This window comes from Myxine glutinosa, chromosome 1 (assembly GCF_964187855.1).
Source record: "Myxine glutinosa chromosome 1, kmMyxGlut1.1, whole genome shotgun sequence".
Taxonomy (NCBI): domain Eukaryota; kingdom Metazoa; phylum Chordata; class Myxini; order Myxiniformes; family Myxinidae; genus Myxine; species Myxine glutinosa.
Window position 1 is genome coordinate 431734255 of NC_136261.1, and position 19669 is coordinate 431753923.

Sequence of the window (19669 nt, forward strand, 5' to 3'; positions counted from 1 at the left end):
TTCACATTTCCACCCTTTCCAGTCTTTGTTGCTGATCTACGTTCATTACCCATGTCTCGCTCCCATTAATCATAACACTTCTCACACATGCAGCATACACCTTTCCCTTCAGCTTCAACGACATTCCCCTCCTCGTTAGCACACCACTCAGTTCCCAAAACTTCTTCCATGCACATCTCACTCTTGCAACCGTTGCCAAGTCCTTCCTCGGCACACCTGAGCCATTGCCAAGTCCTTCCTTGGCACACCTGAGCTCCTCACCACATATAAGGCTTTCATCCGCAGCTCAATGGAATACTGTTCCCCCCTCTGGGCCGGTGCTCCTGCCTCACACCTGGCTCGGCTTCACGCTGTTGAAACCAAAGCTTTCAGAATCATTGGAATCTCCTGCGATAAAGCCAACTCCGAGCGCCTTTCACTCACTCACCGCAGGCAGGTTGATGGTCTTTCTGTCTTCTACCGACTCCTCTCTGGCCTTGCTCCCCCAGCTCTCTGTGTGCTCAGTCCCCCTAATATTCCTACAGGTTGCACAAGATCTGCCAGCAACCCTCTTATGTTTAAACTGCCAAAATCGAGGCTCTCTGCTCACCTTCACTCTTCCATTCCTCTTTTCTCCCACCTCTGGAACAAACTCCCCCACTCCCTTCAATCCCACTCCTCCCTGCAGGTCTTTAAAACAGCTGTTCACCACCATCTCTTATCTTCCCCCATCCAAAACCATGATCTTTTCTACCCCCGCTAATTCACCCCAGATACACTTCTTTTTGAAATTCCAACTTATTTCCTGGAAGTCCTTGCAGTGTTCATATGTTTTATACCTCTCCCACCTCCCCCCAAGCCCTCCCCCTCCCACATTTCTCTGAATGTCCCTGCTCTCAAAGGTTGTGTTTGTGTCCTTTCCCCTCTCTCCCCATCATGTCTACCGCTCCCCTTATTTTGTGTTTTATGTGTTGGTTTGACTTTTGATGTGATTAATGTTAGCTCTTTCATGAGCCTCGATCTTGTATACAAAGAAAAAAAAGCAGTCTGATCCACCTTCCTCATTCAGCATGCCTCCTTGGTCGCAAAATGTTTTCACACCTTCCAGCTTCATGCTGTCTCCAAGATCCAACTCAACATTTCCTCCATCTGCAACTCTGTGCACACCTTACACTTGAATGTCACTGCCACACTGGTTATCGACCATCTCAGACCACTACATTTTTGTTGAACCCACTCAGCGCACATTGTACATCGAATGGAGTTCACTCTGCCACCCTTCCTGCACACAGCAGGGCCCGGCACTAGCGATATATCTCGCGGTGCTAGCGATAGAAATACCTCCCACGCCTCACCCTCCTCCTCCCATCCCTCACCCCCCCGCCCCATCCCCCCTCTTCTCCCCTCTCCCCCTCCCCCTCCCCCTCCCCTCTCCCCTCCCCTCCCGGCACTGCCAAACTGCATTTTGTCAATCCACACTTTCTTCCTTATCCTCCTATCCGACACCCTTTCCAATATCTTCATTCCATGCTCCAATAACTTTGTCGCTCCATATGAGCCACATACCATAGGGTCACCTTTTCCCTTGTATAGAGGGACGACGGTACTCGGTTCCCAATCCACTAGAATGCGGCCATCTTTCACCACCAGATTACAGATCTCTGTCATTCTCTTCACACCCCAACTTCATGCTGCCTTCAACATGTCTCCCACAACTCCCGTCGGCCCTCTTGCCTTTCTACTCTTCATTGCTAAATTACTACTTAGTGACAGGACCAGGGGCCACAGCCTCGTAAAGAAAAGAAGAGTTAATACTGTGGTCAGGCAAGGCTCTTTCATTCAGAGAGTAGTTAATGCATGGTATTGTCTCCCAGAAAGGCAATGGCAACATAACCAATAGATAGTTTAAATTAGGATTAGATAGGTACCTGGAAGCATTGGAGATGGAGAGTGTCGGGGTATTGGCAAGACGTTTGTGACTTGAGCATGGATTGGGAGATTGTGTGCATCTCAGTGAAGTGAAGTGAAGTGGAGTGTCGTGTCTGTGGGGGGTTTCGTCAAGGGGTGGTGTGTGGTTGATGTTGTGTGTTTGTCATCCAAGAACAGCCATCGCCAAAACCCCCTCCCACACCCCTAAAAAAAAAAAACCCTCAAAAAATTGCTTTTTTCTCGTTTCTTTGAATTATTAAAACTAGCAATGGTACCCACCCTATGGGCGGGGCTTCAATAAGAAGCCCAAATGAAAAGGCAAAATATCAGAAATTGAAGGCTTTTTTTATTTTAAACGATTCATATAAACATCTGTTGAATCATATCACACACAAATCATCAAACATAAAAGGTACCTGACACCCATTTTGAAAAAAGATTGAATTCTGCAAAACGGAAGCGGCTGCTATACGTCTTTCTCAGTTGCACGTTTATGTGTGAAGAATGCGCACCGAATCTAACACGGAAGCGGCCGCTACACCTGCTTCTCAGTCGCTTTGCACACGCTGCCGTGTTACTTCGGAGCTGCACGTTTATATAGGAGGAGTTCGTCAGGAGTCGATCTACTCTCTCCTGGTACGTAGAATTTCAATCAAAAGCCACATCACTGTTCATATTCGTAAATATTATTCCATCGTGTTTGGAATAATTGGAAAATTGGAAAACTTGGAAAAATTGTAAATAACAATATAGCCTATTTTACTCCAGGGGGTCCTCCGATTACCCACCCAAAATATTGTTGTGGTCGGTTGAGCCGTTTTTGCGCCACATTCGAACGGACATCTGGTGAATTGTATTTTTTAAATAAATGTACTTCCCCATTTGTATTTGACACGCTTGGGATATCGCTGGTCGTGCCCAATCGTCTTAACCACATTTCTCTCCTCATTCCCCAAATGAAATTGCATCGTTTTGGTGGATGAAATTTGTCTGGTGTTGACGTGGCGCATCATAATGGGCCGAATGGTCTCCTCTAGTTTACTCTGGGTGTATTTTTTTCTCTGTATATAAAAACACATTCATTAGATGCTGATTGATAAGAAATCTTTCAAAATGGGACACAGCGGGTGAACAAACTGGATGCAAAAGCCCGCATTTATTGGATAATAATTGATTGGATTGTCAATGCAAATAACTCACAAAACATTCCAAACAGAGTGAAGAAAATGACATGTATAACCTTTCTGTGATTAACATAAGATTTGTATCCCTGGCAGGTCATCGGCGCAATGGAGATCTTCTTGGAATGGCTCATGTCCCAAGGCCTAAGAGCAGAAACAGCCCAAGCAGTGATCGATAAGCTTGGAATTGAGCATCAGAAGGTTATTCGAGTTTGTACTGAGTCCGGTCCATTACGGACTGAGCTCCTCTCTCTCGCCAAAGACAAATTACAATTTGCGATGTATGCTGACTTCTGCAAATTTATGAATTCTATTTCGAAGCCGCAAGATATCCAAATTGCAGGTTCTTCTCTGTTGGGAAGTATTTTCATCAACTTGGAGAATGTTATTCGGGAACTTTCCAGTTTTTGTGAAAAGATTTTCAAATCCCAAAATGTGCAACTGGAAAATGTTCATGGTTTCTCTGGAATCGGGTTCAGTGACGTCAGCAGCCTCATCTCTCAGGATGATGGGTCAAGAGCCATATCTGGTATGTGACTTTTTTAATACAACATCACACGTCAACAAATATCTTGATCTTCTGCCATTGTTTTTTTTTGTATTATTTTAACTTGTGTGATCTGAAAATATTCTGAAAATTCCCGGTGAACCCTGGTTTAGAATAGGTACCCCGTATCCCTGCATGTCGTAAGAGGCGACTAAGAGAGTTGGTGTCAGGAAGGGCCATAGAAACATTGCCTCAAAAAAGAGAACCATGACAATTACAACGACATATGGGCAGGGTACAGCCCGAAGTGGAGATCGGTTTCTGAGTTTGGGACATGGAATGCAGGGACAATGACAGGTAGATCAGGAGAAGTGGTGGAAGTATTGGTCAGAAGAAGAGTGGACATATGTTGTGTGCAAGAGACGAGTTGGAAGGGAAGTGGTGTGAGAATGGTGAAGGGTAGGCAGGGACAGAAATACAAGTTTGTGCGGCAAGGGTGCCCGGAGGGCGTGAATGGTTTTGGTTTCCCATTTTCTGAGGAGTTTGTAGACTGTGTGGTGAGTGTGACGAGAATGAGTGATAGGTTGATGGTGAAAATGATGATTGGAAAGCTCTTGGTCAATGTCATCTCGGGATATGCTCCGCAGGTTGGTCGGAGCGATGAAGAGAAGGACAAGTTCTGGTGTGCGATAGAGAAGCTGATGGAAAACGTGAAAGATGAGGAAGTTGTTGTGGTAGGAGGAGACCTAAATGGACATGTGGGGAGGAGTATGGACGGTTTTGAGGGAGTTAATGGGGGTTACGGATATGGTGTGTGAAATGGACAAGGTGAAAGAATTTTGGAGTTTGCTGACGGAGCTGATTTGTTGATTTGTAATACTCAGTTCCAGAATGAGGATAATAAGCTTGTTACATGCATGTCATGTGGGTCAACGACAACCGATGACTACCTGATGGTGTGTAGGTGAGATAGGGGGCACCTCCGGGACACAAAGATGATCCCGGGGGAGGAGGCTGTTTCACAGCACCACTTGGTTGTCTGTGACATAAGGGTGAAGGGTGCGAGGAGAGCTCGGCGGGTGATGTACCAACCGAGAATGAAGGTGTGGAGGTTGAAAGAGGTGACAGTGAGGGAGGCATTACAAGAGAGGCTGAGTATGGTAGAGGATGATGTGGTTGAGTTTGAAAGTGGTTGGATGTCAATGAAAGATAGTCTGTTGGGAGCCGTTGGTAAGGTATGTGGATGGACAAAAGGACCACTGAGGCACTCGGAAACATGGTGGTGCAATGATGAAGTTGGAAATAAGATTGACGAGAAGATTAAGAAGTTCAAGGAGTGGCAGAAGCCGAAGCGTTTGGGGGCAGAAAAGGCAGAGCATGAAAGTTATAAGGCAGCCAAGAAGGCTGGAAAGAAAGAGGTAGCAAAGCTGCAGGAGGCATGTAGGAAAATGTTTGGAGAACGTTTGGATTTGGAAGAGGGCCAGAGAGCGGTATTCAGTATTGCAAAGCAGATAGCGAAAGAGAGGTGTGATGTGTCGGGGGTGAGTTGCTTGAAGGATGAAGTTGGACAAATCGTTGTGGACCCAGATGGAATTAAAGGAAGAAGGAAGAGATATATGGAAATACTGTTGAATGCAGAGAATGAATGGGATGGCATCAGAGAGAGTAACCCTGTTTTAGGACTGGCAGAGAAGATAACTGAGAAGGAAGTTGAGGAAGCAATAAAAGCAATGAAGAGTAGAAAAGCAGGAGGGCCGACGGGAGTTGTGGGAGATATGGTGAAGGCAGCGGGAAATTGGGGTGTGAAGAGAATGACAGAGATCTGCAATCTGGTGGTGAATTAAGGCCGCATTCCAGTGGCTTGGGAACTGAGTACCCTCATCCCTCCATACAAGGGGAAAGGTGACCCTCTGGACTGTGGCTCGTATCGAGCGATAAAGTTATTGGAGCATGGAATGAAGGTATTGGAAATGGTGTTGGAGAGGTGGATGAGGAAGAAAGTGAAGATTGACGAAATGCAGTTTAGATTGATGCCAGGAAGAGGAATGACAGATGTGCTTTTTATTGTGAGGCAGTTGCAGGAGAAGTACATGGAGAAGAGGAAGAAGTTGTTTCTTGGGTTTGTTGATCTGGAGAAAGCATTCGATAGGGTTCCATGTGAAGTAGTGACATGGGCATTGAGGAAGTTAGGAGTGGAGGAATGGTTGATCAGAGTAGGGATGGCGATGTACAAAAGAGTGCGCACAGCTCTAAGGATGAAGGACGGGAACAGTGGTGAGTTTGAGGTGAAGGTGGGGGTGCATCATGGGTCGGTACTCGGTCCACTACTATTTGTAGCTGTGATGGAGGTGCTGGCTCGGAAGGTAAAGGAGGGTTTACCATGGGAGTTGTATGCATATGATCTGGTGTTGATTGCATAAAGTATGGATGGACTGAAGGATAAGATGAACAAGTGGAAGGAATGTATGGAGACAAAAGGTCTGAAGGTGAATATCGGAAAAACAAAGGTGATGGCAAGTGGTAATGCATGTGGTGAGGTGGAAAGAACTGGGAAGTGGCCGTGTGCTGTGTGCAGGAAGGGTGTCGGAGTGAGTGAACCCCATTCAATGTGCAATGTGCGCTGAGTGGGTTCATCAAAAATGTAGTGGTTTGAGAGGGTCATTAAACAGTGTGGCAGCGACATTCAAGTGTAAGGTGTGCACAGAGGGAGCTGCAGATGGAGGAAATGTTGAGTTGGATCTTGGAGACGGCGTGAAGCTGGAGGTGTGAAAACATTTTGTTACCGAGGAGACATGCTGAATGGAAAGGTTGGATCAGATTCGGCAACGGTTGCTTGAGTGAGATGTGCATGGAAGAAGTTTTGGGAACTGAGTGGCGTGCTGACGAGGAAGGGAGTGTCGTTGAAGCTGAAGGGAAAGGTGTATGCTGCATGCGTGAGAAGTGTTATGATTTATGGGAGCGAGACATGGGTAATGAACGTAGATCAGCAACGAAGGCTGGAAAGGGTGGAAATGCGAATGGTTCGGTGGATGTGTGGAGTATCGTTGAGAGAGAGGAAAACAAATCATGAATTGCGAAAGATGATGGGAATATAGCCTGTGATGGATGCTGTGAAGAGAAACAGTTTGAGATGGTTTGGTCATGTGTTGAGGAAGGATGAAAGTGACTGGTTGAGAAGTGATGGAAATGAATGTAGAAGGAAGTAGAGGATGGGAAGACTGAGAAAGACTTGGCTAAATGTGGTGGAAGAAGAAATGTGGGCAAGGGGGTTAACAAGGGGAGATGCAGAAAATATGGCAAAATGGAGAGGATTGTCATGGGGACCGCAAGGTTAACCCCCGCTCTTGCAGGGAAAATGGCCTTAAAATGCCTGTTGTATTTAACTCATCAAAATCCCATTAATATTCCAGGACTTGTCACCCTTTCCATGGTGAAAGATTACTCATTGAAACAATTAATTCCATAACTCAATTTTACCTTACATCCTTACCAAACAGTTGAATCACACACACACTTTTGTCCACCAAAATTTTATCTCATCTTGTCCACAATTTTAAGATACACAGGTCCATGTCCACAACATTTTTAGAAGGCAAATGAAAAAGATTCACCTGCACTTTGTCTCATAGAATTAACAATGGGGTCACAGAATTGGGTCACCAATTAAAGCTAGTAACTTCTCTTTTTAAGAACACTATTTCAAAGACTTATTTCTCCAATATCCAAAAATGCTCAATGTTTAACTTGCCCAAAATAACCCTTTACAAGACAAATTCTCTGACAAATCACATCGGAGTGTCTTCCAAAATGCACCAATCTTTGTACCACCACCAATTCCAAATTTACCAGAATTAAGCGCCACCAAATGCACGACTACTAATTGCAGTGATGTGTAAATACCAACTTACCAGAATTGAGACACTGCATCCACGGCATTGCCACGTTCAAAACATCGCAATTTCACATCTGTCTACACCATGTCACACTCTGACCTCTAATGTCTATTGGTCTCCTTGCACATTGATACTATCCACCAGGTTACATCCAAATTAATTATTTTTTTCCTCACCTTTCAATAAAAAATATATGTACCAACCCATCTGTTTCCTGAGCCTGGACCTGCATTATGCAGCTAAATAACTTCAATCAGATTGAACCCAACTGTCATCCTTCAAGGCCCGCAAAACGTGCAGAAATTTACAAGAATAACATCGTAATTTTGCGTTATTTCTCTCGTTCACAAATTATGTACACAATTTTAGCCTGCCCATTGGACATTAAATTTTAAATCCCTATCCTTTCCACCTGTTCACATAATTTTAACCACCTGCAATGCAATGATCATAGATATGTAAATAAGGTAGAATAGGTATAAATTGAACAAAAGGTCAACATGCAATCGCACAGAAAGGCTTGTATCCTTAATATTGATCAAACACACAATGTTCCAAATCATCACTCAGAACGTCAGCTGGATCAAAAATACTTGCCCATTTCTGTAACTGAAATCGCACGTGCACCCTTTTGTGTGTTTTATGACACAATATATCTTTTCAAATATATATTGCATTCAGAAAGTATTCAGACCCCTTCACTTTTTTCACATTTTGTTATGTTGCAGCCTTATTGCAGCCTTATTGCAGCCTTATTGTTGCAGCCTTAAATTATTTTTTCCCTTCATCAGTCTACACTCAAGTATTCAGACCCTTTGCTATGACACTTGAAATTTAGTTCAGGTGCCTCCCATTTCTCTTTATCATCTTTGAGATGTTTATACACCTTGATTCCAGTCCACCTGTGGTAAATTCAATTGATTGGACATGATTTGGAAAGGCACACACCTGTCTATATAAGGTCTCACAGCTGACGATGCATATCAGAACAAAAACCAAGCCATGAGGTCGAAGGAACTGCTTGCAGAGCTCAGAGACAGGATTGTGTCGAGGCACAGATCTGGGGGAGCCTACAAAAAAATTCTGCTGCATTGAAGGTTCCCAAGAGCACAGTGGCCTCCATAATTCTTAAATGGAAGAAGTTTGGAACAACCAGGACTCTTCCTTGAGCTGGTCGCCTGGCCAAACCGAGCAATCGGGGGAGAAGGGCCTTGGTAAGAGAGGTGACCAAGAACCCGATGGTCACTCTGCCTGAGCTCCAGAGATCCTGTGTGGAGATGGGAGAAACTTCCAGAAGGACAACCATCACTGCAACACTCCACCGATCTGGGCTTTATGGCATAGTGGCCATTCATAATAGAAATTTAGAAATACCTGAATGAGTTTTGCAAGCACACGAGGTTATAATTTCAAACCTGCATGCTATCCATAATTCATTCATCTTTAACATTATTGTTTCACAGGATTTGAGCAAAACTATCCTGATAATTCAGTAGATGTCTTTAATTTTAATTATTGCCTTTGAAAAAGAATTCCGGGGAACTCCTGACAGTTTTTTTTAAAACTCAAAATGCCGGAGATAGCTCCCCTACTGAAGCAACCGTGTATGCAATAAGGAAGTCCTTATCCAATTTACCAATGCATCAATCCACAGGCACCTGTCCCCGAATGTTTTTCTATATGGCTCTTTAAAAAAAACAAGACTGCATACAATCTTTTGATCGTTCCATACACAATTTTCAAGACTTTAAAAACCAGTCATAAGATTAACTTGCATGCGAAGCAAGTGGTTAGAAAGAAAGGTACATGTGGATCCCATCCCCACAGGTCACGTACACGTTATTTCACCTTAATTGTAGCAAACATTTAAAATGCGGAGCATTGTGAAGATGGAGATTCGTTTTCATCAAACACAATGGAAGTTGTAAACCAGTTAAGTATTTTACCTTGAAAACAATATTTTTATATAACTTACTTATTGAACTCAGTAAAAAACATTGTAGATATCTATTTAAGTACATTTTAAAGACATAACGTAATGAGATTTACTGAATCATAATTCGACATTGTACAGAATAAATTTATCATTTGGGAAGACCTAATCCAACACTATATTTCAAAACACCGTATCTAACTATATCACCCTTAGTCATCTATCTATAATTCCACTAATCTCTGTGTGTATGTATGTATGTATGTTTGTCTGTGACCGCTGTTTCTCGACAACTACCGGTCCGATATACTTGAAACTTGCCAGGTATATTGCTAGGGACCCGAGGATGTGCCTTTTCAAGGTTTTAAATTAATCGGAGAAGTACTTACCGAGCTATGTCCAAAAAACGCTTCAACCAATCAGAGCAGCGAGCTATCACGTGTGCCGAACGTGGCGATCAGACTTTTCCTCGGACGGCACATTTGACAGCGTATTCATTTATTTCACGTTGGAAAACTATGTTGCCGTTAAACTATGTTTTAAAACGAATTCAAACTGCGATTAAATTAAAACGATTCATCGGAACTGCGATTTGCGAACTTCCGGACAGTGAAGACTTCACTTCCGGCAGCCAATCACAGAACGCTTTGTTGCGTAGGCGTGGCCGATGTGAGACGAGCGGAGCGCATGCGCCATTACGGTACGGTTCGTAATTCGATTTCTTCCGGAGAAAATAATAATTTCTCGATTTCATATGCGCATTATTTCTCCCAATTCAGTCAGAGCGAAGGGCGGAAGCGAAGAGCGTTGTTTTTTTTGTTTACGGGCGTACGGGCGGGGTAGAGCGTACGGGTAGCGTTTTTTTTTTTTTTGGCAAGGAACGGGCACCCACGTACGGGCAATGCCCTAGTAAAGAAATAATTACAGTACCTTTATTAAAACTACACCAAAATGATTTACCATTCTGTGGTTTTACACTTTCCCTATCAAAGCAATTTGGTCAGGGTGCCAGCGATAATTCGCCGACGCTCCCTCCTTTTTCAGCAAACACCATAGAATAATTATTTTGCTTTTTAATTTCCCGACAGTTCTGAATGGAATTTATATGCAAACACTCTCTATTTTACCACTAAAGATGAAGTAAAAAAAATGTGTAGTATAAAAAATGTATAAACTTATATGTATCACGGTAAATAGTTTAAATTTCTCGCTGTTGTGATGGCGACATAAAAAACCCATTCTACCCAATGCCAGAGATAACTCACCTACTGAAGACAAATTTTAACAACTTGATGGAAATCATTAAAAAAAAACTTGTTCACGAGGTGAGTAGGACCAAAACACACGATTTGACAAGGTGATGCCTGGAAAAAAATTACTCGGTTCACAGATAAATTTTACACTTCCACAATACCATAGGAGGAGAGTTTGGTGAGCAGAGCAGGGTGGCAGACCGTATCGAAGCCACGAGATATGTCAAGGAAGACTGCTCTAATTTTCTGTTTGATATTGAGGACCTCAATCCATTGTTGAGACAGCACAAGCAGCATGTAGGCAGCAGAGTGACCTGGTCTGAATCCAAATTGATGATCAGAGATCAAGCCATTGCAGAAGAGGAAGGATTTGATATCTGAAGCAATGATGTATTCCATGACTTTGCTGATAATTGGGAGCAGGCTGATTTGTCTTTAGTTGCAAGGATCTGTTTTTGCACCTTTTTGTGAAAAGCGGTAATGTTGGCTGATTTCCAAGCTGATGGCAGATGACCTTGAGCAAAAGAGATGGTGAAAAGAACAGAGAGAGGGTGTGAAAGAGCGGAAGAACAGGATTTTAGCACCCGTGGGCTAATGCCGTCTGGTCCAGTTGCAGAATCAGAGTCGAGGATTGGCCAAAACTTATCCACCTTGTCATGAGAGAAGGACACAGAGTCCAGGAGCAGCTGGGAATGCCTGGGTACGGTGGGTACAGAGAGAGATGGGTTTGGGACATAAGATTTTGAGACAAACATCGAGTTGAGGCGTTCAGCTTTTTCACGTGTGGAGTCAGCTGTGTAGCCGTTTGAGGTAAGGGAGGGGATGGAGGGGGAACCAACACCAGAAACAGATTTGACAAGACGCCACCAGGATTTGGAAGAAGTCTGTTTCCACTGAGCTGGAAGCAGGCTTTTGTAGTCCCTGTCTTTAAAGGCCCCAGTGAGTAATCAGATCCTTCTAACTCTTGGCCTGTTAGCCTGCTACCAATTATCAGCAAAGTAATATCCTTGATATCCTTGATACAATTCTTGATAAAACATCCTTGATAAAACAATTCATGATATTGTCCTTGATATATGATCCTTGAATTACTCTTGGTAAAATAACAATTCATGACTCATCTAGAAACCCACAACCTTCTAACTGATGTTCAGTATGGCTTTAGAATTTAGATGGTCAGTGTCTACTGGTAATGTGCTATCCCTAATCACTGAACATGGGAATGGGGTTTTGGATCATTGTGGAAAAGCCAGGGTTGTTGCTCTCGACGTCTCAAAGGTTGAAATCACATGGCATTTCTGGAGAATTGCTTGATACAATCTCTGACTTCCTTCCAAATCGTCAAATCTCTGTGGTACATGAGGGACAGTAATCCCCTGTGCATTATATGAATGTTGGTGTTTCTCAGGGATGCTGATGTTAGCGGAAGGGGATTGTGGGAGAGATGGCCCAGACACCATCTTCACGGTGTTGGAGATATGCTGGTGGATCTGTCCCTGAAATATACGGTCTTGTTCATGACGATCAGTGCCATTGTTTAGCATTTTTTGAGCGACACAACATTTGCAAAGGAAATTGGCAGAATTTCTGATTTCCTCATCGGCGCCATTTTTGGCTTTACCAGGCAAACCGTTCTTACCATGGCCTCAGTGGTTGTCATCCTTTCATATCTACCTGCTTGCAATGAATCTGCAAAATGCGGAGGATTCACAGAGATGGCCTTTGCTGATACACTGCCTGGGCATGGAGGGTCAACACATTTTCTTGACGCTGGGTCCTGCACCCACCTATGCAGCAGCCAATGCTGTGCCTGCTGCGCATTTTGGAGCCACTCGGAGCACCCTCATTCAATGGTTCAAATTCCGACAAGACCAGAGTCACAGTGAGTCAATTCTCCAATACATTTATACATTGAGAGAATTAGCACTTCCTTATAAATTTGGTGCACTTCACGATGAGATAATTAGAGATCAACTGATCGAGAAAACATCGAGTGTACAAGTGAGGGAGGGACGTTTACTCGAATCTGATGACCTAACCTTGACTCAACCCATAAAGATAGCCAGTCAAGTGGAAGCAGCTTACCACAGTGCACAAAAACTTATCGGAACACTTTCACCTGCCACAGCTAGACTGCGCAGTTCAGGGAATTCGGCAAACTCTCACACCAGATGCCACTGAGCTCATAGTACAACATACGCAGCAGCACCCCACACGTTCTACACTGCATTGCTGAAACGGTGGGTCCACTAGGCACGAGCCCAGGGCTGCTACTTGCCCTGCCCGAGGCCAATGGTGCAGAAATTGTGGAAAATTTAACCACTTTGCCAGGTGATGTCACTCCACCTCAACACAAGCAACCGTTCAACCACAGACGTCGTATACTGCACCAGCCAAAATCTATTCTGTCCTATCAACTTCATCACATTTTAAAACGTGTTGTCTTTCTCAATGACATGTGCATACCTCTGCTCGCGGACACAGGTGCCAAGGTGTCTCTCCTGAATTTGGAAATGTACAGACGATATTTTTTGACATGACCCTGCAACGGTCCTCTCCCACCCTCACTGGTTACAGACATGCCAAAATTGACGTAATGGGCACATTACAGCTGTCAGTACGTCATGGTGTCCAGTCTCTTTTGGTTCACGAGTTATCAAGTGACCACTATATTCGTTGTGTGTGTGTGTGTGTGTGTGTGTGTGTGTGTGTGTGTGTGTGTGTGTGTGTGTGTGTGTGTGTCTGCCTTTCCACTGCATAACTACCCGATGATATCATCCGATCTTGATGAAACTTGGGTGGGACGTTGATATCATGATCTAGTTGTGTCCTGCCGAGAGTGGGCGTATTGCACCCATTGTGGGTAAAGCCACGCCCGAAAAAGATGTCTTTTTAGGGGTAATCAATTTCAAGCTACATCTTCTCCGAGGGGTTTGGTGGAATCTGACAAGGGTTTCGATATTTGGTTCGGCCAATGTCATGTGTCTCGCCCCATGGAGCTCGATTTTTCATTTTTATTTTTATCTTAATGTTTTTCATTATTATTATTTTATTTTTTTCATTTCATTTTTCACCGAATTTTCGGTGTTGTGTAGCTAACTAACCTCTTGACTGTTTAAACATTCTTTTCTATCTCATTTTTAAGTCAGTAACCTTCGTTTTGACATTTCCGGGCCTGTTCCGGTTGTAGTCCATCCTTTGTCATTGAATGCCGCTCGCTTGTGAACCATCGTCGTCTCCTGACCTGTCTAAGTTTACATTCTACATTACACAAAACGGTGATAATTGAATGGGCCTCGACCTGTTTACTTATTTTGGGTCTTCCTTGATGGATTATAGTGGCATGGCCATATTGGAAGTGTCCTCCCCCCTGGCGGCACCAATGGCCTGCACGCTTTGATGGTTTAGGCATCCTCTCTGCATTTGTTCACCAACCCAAAGCAAAACCTGCTGTGGCTCTGGTTATTCAGCCACTCCGCCGCATTCCCCTTGCCTTTTTGGACCAGGTCGCGACTAAATTGAATGTCCTCTGGGAGACTGGCATAATAGAGCCTATCAATGCATCCCCCTGGATTTCCAACCTCGTTATAACAAATAAAAAGTCCAGGGGACAAAGAGTTTGTGTAGACTTGCGTGCTGTGAACATAGCAATTATTCCCGACAAATATCTGCTTCCAACAGCTGAAGACCTGTTTCTACGGCTCTACGGTCTTTTGGAAGTTGGACTTTCGCCAAGGTTATCGCCAAGTTCCCCTTGCTTCAGACAGGAGGGATCTTATGGCTTTTGTGACTCATACTGGAGTTTTTTGTTTCACCCGTATGCCGTTTGGCTTATGCTACACACCCAGCTGTTTTCAAAAGATTAAGATTAAGGAAGTAAGGAAGTAAGGCTTCTTTGTTGTCAATGGTAAGTCAAATGTCAAATGGTAAGTCAAAAATGTCAAAGAAGTAAGTAAAAAGATTAAGGAAGTAAGGCTTCTTTGTTGTCAATGGAGACTTCCAATACCCTTTTTAATATCAGAGAAAAACAACAAGTTTAGTTATAATGCAGGAAGTGGATATAAAACTATAACCGTTTCACCCGGAGCTTACGAGATTTCTCAAATATCTTCTGAAGTCTCACGCCTTATGAAATAACAAGGTGATGAACCAAAAAGTATTGCAATAGATATTCAAAAACACACTTCAAAATCAACTATTCAACTTAAAAATAATTATAAAGTTGATTTCAAGATTGAAAAATCATTTAGAGAGCTATTGGGTTTCTCTTCAAAAAAGATTGAAACTAACGGGACGTTTTACAGTGATAATGTCATTCAAATATCCTCCAGTATAAATTCAGTATTAATTCATTGTGATTTGATTGGTGCTTATAACGATGGAATAAGAACAAATACAATATTTTTGTTCAGCGCAAACTCAAACCTGATTGGTTATAAATTTAATATGGAACCAAAAAATCTTGTCTATTTACCTGTCAGGAAAAACCATATACAGAGTAAATTTTAGGATAACCGATCAAGATAATTGTATGATCTCCTTTAATGAAGAAATTATATCCATCAGAATTCACCTACTAGTCAGGTTCACGATGTTTTTTCGTTCAAAATTTTGGTAGATTAGCAAAACTATACATTTCTGGAATACTCAGAGCATGAGGAATCCAAAAATTAATGTTTGCATTTGCATAGACACCTTTGCGAAAACGACCCTCAGGACAGTGATGGTGATCTGTAAAAGCATATTCCTGAACGGTGTAGACCTAGTAGATCCTGTGTATAGGACTTGTAGTTCAATCTGATACTAACAAGGGTGCTTTCTTGCTTTATAAACCCATACCTATAACTTCAAAGGACTTGCAATATCATGTATTATGTAATACAGTTATATCACAAATATAAAGACAATGGTTTTCAATTACCTTTGTTTGTTGCTTTTCTATATTCCTGAGCACTATTTTGAGGCCTTTATTGGATTCCTTAACCCAGAAAACATAGGATTAGCATATTTAATTAAGTTTCTAGGTTGACTAGAAGCCGAGATAGCGCAAAATATGTATTTTATGGCGGCCATTTTGGAAATCCAAAATGGCGGCCATGCAGGTGTCTGTGCAAATGCCAACATTGATTTTCGGATTCTCCATGCTCTGATTCCAAAAATGTACAGGTTTGCTAATCTCCCAAAATTTTGAACGAAATTATATTTGTTAACATAGTGAACCTGACTCTTCATCACTGTCCTGAGTGTCATTTTCGCAAAGGTGTCTATGCAAATGCAAACATTAATTTTTGGATTCCTCATGCTCTGAGTATTCCAGAAATGTATAGATTTGCTAATCTACCAAAATTTTGAACGAAATTATATTTGTTAACATAGTGAACCTGACTATACGTGAAGTTTTTCAATAAATAAATAATGGTTATTGTGAGGAAACACGAGTTGGGAAAATATAAAATAATTACAGGGGATGGGATGTTCCTTTCACCATACTATAAGGGTGAAGGTATGTTTCTTGGTAGAGGATACTATAAACCAAAGAGACAACGGGGTGTGGGACATCAATTTAGAAATAAAGGAGATGGGATAATTGATACTCTAATGGGTGTTGGTTCAACCATTCTTAAACATGAAGACATAATTGGTTCAACTGCTTCTGCCGTGGGCTCAGTTGCGGGTGCTATAAAGAGTATAAAAGATGCTCAAAAGGAGTCTCATGAATTACAATCAATCAAAGAAATTAAAAAAGGTAAAACTCAACTATCTTCACAAGAACGACAAAAAATCATTAAAATACTTGGGTCAGGGTTTCAACGATTTTAATGCTATATAAATACAAGTATGGAAGCGATTGATAGTATCTATGATTTGGATGATACGATTATCATTTCAAACTCCACTAAAAAGGAAGATTATTTTAAGGTAAATGCTATAACAGGAACAGACTGGAATTCAAACGGAACAAAAAGTTTTGAAATAAATAATCAACAAACTTACAAACTTACAAAAAGCTTCATGTTGAATCTAGCTGATAGTTTCTTGCTGTGTAAATTTAAATTCACTAAGGCTGCGCATAATACTAATGCTACACTCGTAAATGATTTCTTCTGTAAAATGTTTGATAGTGTCCGCCTGTATATTGGAACACAAGAGGTTGAAGCGATTGATTATGTCTCTGCTACATCTGAAATGATGAAATTTACACTATATTCGTTTAGTGATAGAATGGGTAAGGGAGCTGTTGAAGCTTTTATTCCTGATGTGTCAACGGGAACAAATGCTGACCCTGGTTATAGTCAAAGGAAGGCAATGTATAATGATGAAACAAAAGCAGAGAATAGTTTTACCATAGCAGTACCTCTTAAAGGTATATTTGGATTTAGTGATTATGATAAAGTTTTGTATGGGCTTAAAATTAGATTTCAACTACAAAGGAATGATAATGTAAATGGGTTGCTTTTTGGGGTTGAAAATGCTTTTGGTGAAAATAATAAATTGCTATTAATGATTTGTGTTGGTATATTAGTGAATATACTCCTAATCTTAAAACGGAAGAGATGTTGAATAGAAGAATTAACTCAAAGACCCCGCTAAATGTGTCATACCTTAAAAGAAGATGTCAACACGTTAAACTGGAACACACTACCACCTACACTTGGAATTTGGGTGGTCTGGAAGGAAAGCCACGATACCTATGGCTCATTTTAAAAAAACCAGATGGAGATGACGGTACTGATAAGAACAATGCGCTGAGTGATAATGCTAAGGTGAAACAACTTTGGGTTTCTCTTGATGGCACATTTTATCCGCGAGATAGATTGGAAATTAATTGGGGAAAGAATGATGATGCGGAAGCCGACAAGTCTTCCCAAAAGGTGTGTGAAAGCAACGGTAATAATGATCCTATTTTGGATATGGTTGCGTTTCAAATACTTTATACGATCTATGCAATTGACCTGAGTTCTCAAAAAGAAACTATAAAGTCTTAGAGGGGATACTTCTCTATACATTGAAAGAGGGGAGAGTGAAGAGGTTGATACATATTGTTTGCTTTTGGAAGAAACAGAATTACAGATTAATACAGATAATGGTGTTATGATTAATATCACATAGGTTTTTTCTCATAAATAAATGAGTAGGAAAGAACCAACTGGGGTATATGTTATTCAAATCAATCTTAATAAATTAACATCTTGTATTCAAAATCAAAAGCCTTGTATTATTAATGTTAATACAATTCAAAGAAAAGGAGCAGTAAGAATTGATGTTTTACTCACAAGAGAGCAGGTAAAAACACTAAATGATTCTGGATCACTTAAAATTAAAATGTCAAAACCTATGTTAAATAAATATTCAACAAGGGAAAAGCGTGGAGGATTTCTTCCATTTCTAATACCTTTATTTGCTGGTTTATGTGCGGGCCTTGACGGGAGGTATTTCAGCAGCGGTAAAAACCGCTAACGAAAGGAAGGCACAACTTCAAGCTCAAAAAGAATTGGAAAGACATAAGGAGTTGGAGAAACAAATGAGTGGAAGTGGTGTAATTGCGGATTTTGCTCAAAAATTTGAAAGTCTACCTGATAAAGCAAGATTGTTGGTTGGAGATATGCTTTCCTCTATCACTCAAGCGGGTGTTAAACTAACTAAAAGGGGTAATGGGTTATATCTTTCTCATGGATAAATGGTTTAAACAATTTGGAAAGAATACAACGTCAAATATTGAACTAGCTAAGTATTGTAAAAAACTAAAAATTGATCATGTGGTTATTTGTATGAGATGAAATAACAAAGTTGTCCAAGAATACAAAGAATATTATTATGAATTGAGACACACAGAATGGTTCTCATTGGGTTTGTATTCATAATAGTCAGGATAAATATTATTTTGATAGTTGTGGTATGCCACAACCTGTTGAAGTAAAACAATTCTTACAGAATGGTGTTTATCAAACATTTCAAGTTCAAGTAATTAATTCTAAATGTTGTGGTCAATTATGTTTATATGTATTATTTCAACTCAACAATAATATTTAAAAAAATGTCATTTTAAATCTAATATAAATGACTTATGTTGGAAAAGATGGTTCTATCTTTGGAGAATCCCCTTAGGATATTGATTTGTCAAATTATTATACAAAGGCACAGGCTGAACGACAAAAATATAGCATGAGTAAAAATATTAATATGAAGAATACTTATAAATTAATCAATTATCCGGGTCCTACTGACATGAATGACTTGGTGAGATTAAGTGATTTATCGCAATACATATTTCAAAAGAAAAAAGCACGTTTTGTTCAACAAGTAAAATTTACAACCACAACACCTGGTTATACAGACCATACACCTTTCCTCATTAAATTTAACTATCTGCTTACAATTGAATTTTATAAAGAAGTAGATATAGTTAATATGCGAATAGATAAGTGGTGGTATGATATGCCGGATTTAGGGAATAATTGTTTTTTTTTCAATAAACTTAGAAGACCTACATGATTTTAATCAGTCTCGTAAAGAAGAATATTATCCGTTTGGTGAGGAAAAGGAGTTATGTGGAAGTACAATTAGCAAACAACAAATACATGAGTTAGGAAATAAAAACAATATATGATAGCATAGCTGGTTAGCATGACAAAGAAGGAAGGTAATGAGATAAAGATAGAAAGCCGAGGAATACAAACCGATTTGGTAGTGGGAAGATGGGGTGGTATTACCTGTCATAATATTAATCTCATATGTAATTCTGATACATAAATGGCAGGAAGAAGACTGCAAGAGAATTATAATTTTTGTATCCAGGGATACCTACAAGAAAAGGGTGCTCGGTATTACATACCTTATGATTTGGAGCATATACATAGAAATTTTGTCATAAAAAACTGGCCTTATACTGATATTGTTAAACCCACAAATAGAGACTTGATTGAAATATTAAATAAAAATGAACTTCTCAAAGTTATGAAATATAAAACTCTTTTAGAAATCATCAACAAATCTTATTGGTATCCTATTATGAG

At 40.9% G+C, this 19669-nt stretch overlaps 1 protein-coding gene across 1 annotated transcript in view; it reads left to right on the top strand.

Annotated features, from left to right (window-relative positions):
• Window positions 1-3634, top strand: part of LOC137418011 (E3 ubiquitin/ISG15 ligase TRIM25) — a 239932-nt gene extending 236298 nt beyond the window's left edge. Inside the window, exon 7 of the mRNA XM_078770694.1 lies at window positions 3186-3634. Within this exon, the coding sequence (XP_078626820.1) occupies window positions 3186-3626 (441 nt within the window). The 3' untranslated portion in view covers window positions 3627-3634. The remainder of the gene's footprint in view (window positions 1-3185) is intronic.
• The last annotated feature ends 16035 nt before the right edge of the window (window positions 3635-19669 follow it).